Source organism: Rhododendron vialii, chromosome 7a (genome assembly GCF_030253575.1).
Source record: "Rhododendron vialii isolate Sample 1 chromosome 7a, ASM3025357v1".
NCBI lineage: Eukaryota > Viridiplantae > Streptophyta > Magnoliopsida > Ericales > Ericaceae > Rhododendron > Rhododendron vialii.
In genome coordinates this window covers 15,346,458-15,354,032 of record NC_080563.1, presented here as the reverse complement: position 1 = coordinate 15,354,032, position 7,575 = coordinate 15,346,458, and the positions used below count along the sequence as shown (strand labels likewise).

At 38.7% G+C, this 7,575-nt stretch overlaps 1 protein-coding gene across 1 annotated transcript; it reads left to right on the top strand.

Annotated features, from left to right (window-relative positions):
- The first annotated feature begins 439 nt into the window (after positions 1 to 439).
- On the top strand, positions 440 to 4,796 carry LOC131333702 (transcription factor bHLH71-like). Its single transcript, XM_058368374.1, has 3 exons — positions 440 to 1,071; positions 1,860 to 2,270; positions 3,189 to 4,796. Exons 1-3 carry the CDS (start codon positions 691 to 693, stop codon positions 3,276 to 3,278), a joined length of 882 nt encoding a protein of 293 aa, XP_058224357.1. The 5' UTR covers positions 440 to 690; the 3' UTR covers positions 3,279 to 4,796.
- The last annotated feature ends 2,779 nt before the right edge of the window (positions 4,797 to 7,575 follow it).

Below are 7,575 nucleotides of genomic sequence, written 5' to 3'. Positions count from 1 at the left end.
CCAATGATCTGCATTGTTCAATAAAGAAGCACCAAAAAGGATCATCGATCAATGATAAAAATTAATTAACTGAACAATACAATGATCTCAACCATCAATGATAAAAATTAATTAACTGAACAATACAATGATCTCAACCGTGCATTGAGGTAGCACTAAAAAAAGATCATCAAATCGGACGCTTTTGTGCACATAATCAAAACGAATTTGCTTTATAATAGTAATAAAAAAGAAGAAGAGAAACAATCAACTTACTGACTGAACACTTGAGTTATCAAAACAAATACTACTACTATCATTTATACAGATATTTTTATTTGTTGTGGCTTTAATTGGGATCCCTGCAAGTAAACGGTGAAATTGATCTCCCAAGATTAGTCAAGGTGTGCGAAAACCGGCTCGGACACCATCGTATATACGATTCCTGAATTGAGACTGCAGAGAATCCTTTTCTTTAACCCTTCTGGATTTCTCCCCCTCTCGATCCCCACTTTCAGTTTACTCTCTCTCTCTCTCTCTCTCTCTCTCTCTCTCTGATCAAGAGAATTCAAGATGTGGCCTTTGCCATGAGAAGGGTGTTGTCCGCTCCATAAATTAGAGGAAAAGCCAACAACATAGGGTTATCCCTCAAGACTCAAATGCTGGTGGAATTACCCAAATTATACGTAACATATACTGCAAAACTTTTCTATGGCTTCTGAATTAGAAGCACTATCTACCAATGAAAGCCTGGACTACATAGTCTATGACACTATCTCCGCAGACCCTACTTTCCTGCCGGAAAACAGCCTCAAGAAGCCTCGGGAACTAGGCTGCGGCGCCTCGAACAGCAGCTCTTGCATGATGCGGCGGTGCCGCCAAGTGGGGAGCCCGGAAGTTTCCAAGAAGCGGCAGAACGCGGCGGCGCAAGGACGGAAGAAGCGGCGGCGGAGGCCGAAAATCTGCAAGAACAAGGAGGAAGCGGAGACACAAAGGATGACACACATTGTGGTGGAGCGCAACCGCCGTAGACAGATGAACGAGCATCTCGCCGTCGTACGGTCTCTCATGCCCGAATCTTACGTCCAAAGGGTTGGTTTCTTTCTTTATTTCTTTCGAAGGTGAAAACATGTTGTTCAATTCGATGCAAAGTGAAAAACCTTACCAAGACTTGACATGCCGCGAATCCTCTTGAAAGAGAGGTGTCTTTCTCCACATAAGGATATCTCTAGAGTCATTAATTTCCAATTGTTTTGTTGACCAAAATAAAGGGAAAATATAGCAAGTGCAAAAAGAGTAGATTCATCATACTATTAATTGTTGAAAGAGGCAGAGAATTGGAGACCTAATCCATTTGGGTACCACCAGGGTGTTAGCCTAGTGGTAAATGGCTTACTCCCATCAAAGTTGGGCTCAGGAGGTCACATGTTTGAAACATGCGAACAATATATGCTCGCTTGCTCGTGGCTTGTGCCCTCTTTCAAGCCCGACTATAAACGGCTAGTCTCCCACAGGGCATAGAAATCTATGAATGAGTACTAATCCCTCTCTGGGAAGGTTGCTATAGCCGATCGCCTTCCTCCATTATTTACCATTGATAAAACAACTTCTTCTTTTTGATGATATTGCAGCTCCATAATCAAGAATAATTAAGAGCTGGTGTATACTAATTATTACCAAATCATGATTATGACAAGTTTTACTTGATCATCATAATAAAAAATAATTAAGAGCTGGTGTAACTATCTTGGCGAATCATGAAACCCCCATTTACCATTCCAATTTCTGTTTCCAACATTGCATTTCTCTTCATACTACATTAAAATCGCAGAATGACCAAATTACCCCTAATCGGTCCAACTGATTTGATATATATGCAGGGTGACCAGGCTTCTATTGTGGGTGGTGCCATTGACTACGTGAAGGAACTTGAGCACTTCCTCCAGTCTCTGGAAGCTCAAAAACTTCTACTGCCACAACAAGGAGGAATCCGGCCACCAACCACCACTGCCGCCGCAGAATTCTTAGAAGCCCCTTTTGCCCAATTTTTCGCATGCCCTCAATTCACATGGTCTCAATTTCCCAACAAGTGCTTATCTCAGAGTGCCGCGGCGGTGGCAGATATTGAGGTGACTCTGATTGAAACCCACGCAAACCTTAGGATCCTCTGCCGGAGAAATCTAAGGCAGCTATCAAAATTGGTCGCCGGATTTCAGACAATGTACCTCACAATACTTCATCTCAATGTGACCACCTTGGAGCCATTGGTCCTCTACTCCATCAGTGCCAAGGTATGTCGATCGATTAAATTCTACAAGCATTTAAATTGGATATTTTAATTTGTGTTGATAGACAAACCACAAATGAGTCAAACGCATTGATTGTTCATGTTTGGTTTAAAAACTTAACTTTATTAGCTTATTTTGAGATAGATGATCTTGAGTAATTTGAATTTTTTATACATCATTAGCAGAATGAGCAAGTAATAGCCTATTCAAAATTTGTTTAAAATTTTGACGAGGTGCAATTAGTCAATGTGCTAAATTTGTTTGTGTGACAGATCAATTTTAAACAAAATTTTTGACAATTAAGCAATTTCGAATAGCTTGGTTCGTCTTATCAGTCATTTTTTCTTTGTTTTGTGGACAGCTTTTATGAGATATTAGTAGCACACTCGTCACTTCACATTTGACTAGCCTCCAGTGGATGTGCGGATGGAAAAAAAAAATGGTGCACTTATAGTACCAACAGAAGCACACAAAAACTCAATATGCCGTTCAAGTTAAACTGTGATTTATTCGGATTACGTCTGGAATTAATTGGAGCTACACTTTGCATTTTTGCTATGCATGTAATTTTTCTGATGTCAGGGTCATTTTCGTCTGTCTAGTCTTCGTTGATTATAATTTCCAGGAATTGGCTTCATTAAAAGATAGTAGCTTTATTTTTTCCATAGCTTACGAGTTAACGATTCAGATCTACTACAATGAGCGTCAATATTATTTCATCAGCTCGAATGCAGAATCTTCCCGCATTCTGCAGCAACCGGGCCTCTTTAGCTAGCCCTGGTCATTAAAAGATGCTTGTTTGCTATCTATATATGTGATTCTGTGAGTTTTGGACGTTTGGTTGTAACTGTCTTCCTTTTAGCAAGAAAATTAGAGTGGTATTGGGCTAGAATTGGAATTTTTGTTTTATTACTACTGTAGGTGGAAGAAGTATGCCAACTCACTTCACCAGATGAGATAGCAGGTGCAGTTCACCACATGCTCAGAATTATTGAAGAGGAAGGAACCTGATCCCAGATTCCCAATGTTGACTGCCAACACACCCAATTTACCCTTGTAGTTGCACTGGAATCACCAAAATGCCACCCAACTTTCCATGACCCAAAGAGGGTTTATGGGGTTCCTCCACGACCTATGATATCCAACGTTGTAATATGGTAAAGGTGAACATATATAACAATTATCTTCTTCTTCTTCTTTTTTGTTATTCGTTAAACCTAATCTATTCTATCCTTGAGGATTTGGAGATGAGTGCTTACGAGAATCGAACCCAACCCATATGCATGAGACTAATAAGAGATGCACCAACTGCACTTGATGCAAAATCAAAAGATTATATTTTTTTTAAAAATAAGAATATTAAGGTTTCCTTATTTTTATTTTAGTTATTTTGTTAGGAGTCTTGCAATTATAGAAATAAGTGTTCTACATTATTTAGTTTTAATTTATTTTATTTAGTTTCCTTTTTCTTTATTTCCTAGTGCGTAGGGTTTCTCCTACTATAAATTGAGTTGTAAGCCTTAGGGCTATTTAGTTTTTTTTTATGATTAAAAAAATTATAAAGAGTGTTCGCTTTTATGCCAACTTTTGGATATTCTGTGTGAATCAACCAATTGTTGTTGCCTTTATTCCTAGGTATTCTCAGACTAAACATGTTGAAAAGTTATCACGATCTTATCCCCCGATCTCTTTTTTTAACACGCTTCCCAGCATCAGCATCCACTCCACTTCACCCCACTTGAGGAGATTTGGTAAACTGGAATAGAGATTTTGGTGAAGTTTCGTTTTTATTCCAGTCAATGCTAACTTTTGCTGACTTTTACAAGAAACCAAAAACCAGAGCTTTCTGCTCGAATTCTTCAACCGAGAAGTGGTGAAAATTGTTTTTTTTTTTTTTGAACGGCAAAAGAAAATTTTTAGTAACTCTGATAAACACGCCATTTCCCTTTTGTCAAATCTAATTTGACCTAAAGGCAACTGGATTTGGAGGCCTGTTCAAAGATGCTAAAGGCGATTGGATTTTGGGATTCTTTGGAAAGCTTAACTGCGAATCTAGCCTTGAAGCGGAACTTTGGGGGATATACAAAGGACTGCAAATCATTTTGGAGAAAAGTTTGCGGAATGTCCAGATCGAGTCAGATGCTATGCTGGCGGTGAATCTAATCAAAGATGGCAATCCGAGCAATCACACGCAGAGTGTTATCATTCACGAAGCGCATGGCCTCCTCACTCGTACGGATACGACGCTGAATCACATCTACCGCGATGCTAATCAGTGCGCGGACCACCTCGCCCACATGGGAGCAGAGCAAGACGAAGACCTGATCATAGCGGTGGACATCCCCATCTCCCTCAGGGAATTCCTTATCAGAGACGGCCTAAATGTTAGGCGGATTTCAGATTAGATGTTTTGGTCCTTTAGGCCAGTTTGAGTATCCTGTTTATCTCTCCTGTTGTGAACTTGCGTTTCTAGTCTTTGAATGAAATTCCGACGTACCAAAATAAAAAAAAAAATCTAATTTGACCTAAGTTTTTACATGGCCGATAAACTAAGCTTTTAAATGGCGGGTATCGTCGTATCGGGACAAGAAACGAGAGAGCTGGTGCGGTATAACAGTATTGTGAGTCTTAGATGATAGGTAGTGCAAATAGATTAATTGTAGGGCGCGGTCGTATTTTAAAAAAATTATTTCTGACCAAAACAAAACTTAAAGTGCCTAAATCAATTATACCGCTCGAATATTGACCGTAAAGACAGGGAACAAGTTCTTGAATCGCAAAACGAACTGATACATAACAGGAACCGATTAGTACTTATGCTCGATTTTTCATTTACAAGTGTATATATAATTGTATGGAAAGACAAAAACACCGATGCGTATCGATAGACACGTCATGTAAAATCACAAATTTTAAACCTTGTGATAAATGCATCGGAAAATTATATATTGTACGTTCCCATTTTTGGATCTTGTTCGGATCTTGTTCTTGACTAAATGCACACAAAGATGTAGTCCTTGTCTAGGTCCTTTCCATATACTGTTTTGTCCCTTTCTTCATAACTACCTGACTATGTCCTGCTTATTGGCCTATTTTTAGAATTTACTCATAAAACCTATCAAATAAGATCTAAACTATGAATCTATATAATAAAATAGCTCAGTATTTGAATCATATGTACATAAATTTAACAGCCCAAACTCATCCCTCATAAATCCTACAGCTGAGAAGAGTCATAGGGCTGGAAAATCTTATTTTCAATTTTTTTCTAACATTTCCTATTCCAACTCCCTTTTGTTATGGAAAGATAGAAAGCAATAAAATTTCATTGCCAAAAAAAAAAAAAAAAGAGTCAGATTTTGAAATATGAAAGGGAAGTAAATTTTGAAACCTTAGCAGGGTAAGAATTAAATATTTTTATTTATCGGTTGATCAATTTCAATTTTTTTGGTGTGTGTGTTTTTTTATAAACTAAACAAAAGGGTAACAAAAAAATCTGTTTGATCCTAATTTAAGAAAAAAATTCCCTTATAAATCAATTTCGTTGGCGGGGTGGTCAATAGTTTCGCAATTCATTTTAGTTGTGTTCAAAATGCGTTGCGCCGTGCTTTCAGACACGAACAAACTCTAGTACATTAATGTTTTGTTACTGTGAATTTGTCATTACTCCCTCAATTCCTTTTTAAGTCTCCCCTACTAGAAGACGTGCGATTTTCAAATTCAAAAATGAAATACTTTCGTGCCTACTTTTAAAACTTTTTTGCACTAATTTTTGAGTGTTCACATGTCAATGTTACATGTGATAAATTTCTTAACGGTTGCACTTTTTACGGAGTACTTGTATGAATGTTATTTATGGAATACTCCTAAAGGAAAATAGTAACATCTGCCCTGAAATCAGAAAATAATAGGTAAAATGTGCATTGATTTCCGAAAAAAAATGAAAGTGTGTCAATATCTGTGACCTATATATTAATATCCAAACTTGTTTAGAATTATTAGCATATATATTATCCTCCGCCTATTGCGCAGGACCAGATTTAATGAACTCTTAACTACATTGGGTGGGAAGCGAGGGGGCTGCTGTCCCCTTGGAGATAGCAGCGTGCTGCTGTGCCCGATTTTGGGCGCACTCTGGTCTCGTTCTGATGATCGGAATCGTTCACTTTGTAGAGCTCGTCGAGTAGAATAACCATGCAAAAAATCAGCTGAATTGGATATCGTTAATTGCCTGATCAGAGCCCATATAACTCTCGGTCCATGGGTTACAGTGGATTTGATCCAGTGTTTCGGATCCATTCTTTTCAAGATAAAAAGGTTCCGATCAGGCACTTAACAATATTCAATTAAGCTGATTTTTTGCATGGTTGTTCTACTCGATGAGTTTTACAAAGTGAATGATTCCGATTATCGGAGCGAGACCAGAGTGGACCCAGAAACTGGGCCCAGCAGCCCCCCCCTCCTCCCATTGGGTGCTACTGTACAAAATAAACAGATCTAATTGTATCGTGATGCAGCCCACTATATGACAAACAAACGTGATTTGACCAGAAGGTAGGGTGTAAACAAATCAAGCGAGCTTTGTACTGTTCGAATTTGATTTTTCTTTTTCTTTTTCTAAACGAGCCTAAAATTTGTGCTTGACCTCAATCGGCTCGTTTGTGAACTTGCCAAACCATTAACGAGTCGAGCCCGGTTCATTTATTAAATAAATTGAGCTATATAAATGAGTCGAGCCGAGCTTTATAGTGATGAGGTCGACTCGTTTACTTAACGAGTCTAAAACTCAAACTTGAGCTCGACTCGATTACCAAAGGAGCCGAACCAAGCCTTGAGAGTCGGGCCTCGAGCCGCTCGTGAGGAGCTTAGTTGGTTAGCAGCCCTACCAGTAGGGGGAGGGTGTCATTGATTCAGACAAAGCAACGTGAATATCGATAGATACTGTACAAATTTGAATTGGTAGTTTCTAAAGTAAAAAGCCCATAAAAAGTCCTTGTAGGATCGATGCAAGATTCCATATTGCGCTGATTCCAAGCTTCAAGTTTTGTTTCTTTGCCTCAGATTTTCCTGTACTTCTCGTTAAGGTTTGTGTCATCTTGTGATTCTTGTGGAAACCAGACAGAGACATTTGAGAGAGAGAGAGAGAGAGAGAGAGAGTTGATGATGATGATATGCCAACTCAAGTCTCGAAAGATATGATAAAGCCTGCAGATTGAGAGATACGTACAAACTTCTCACATGAGGGATCAGATTCAACATGTGGCCTACACATGCATGCATGCAACACCACATTATTATCTCCAATAAT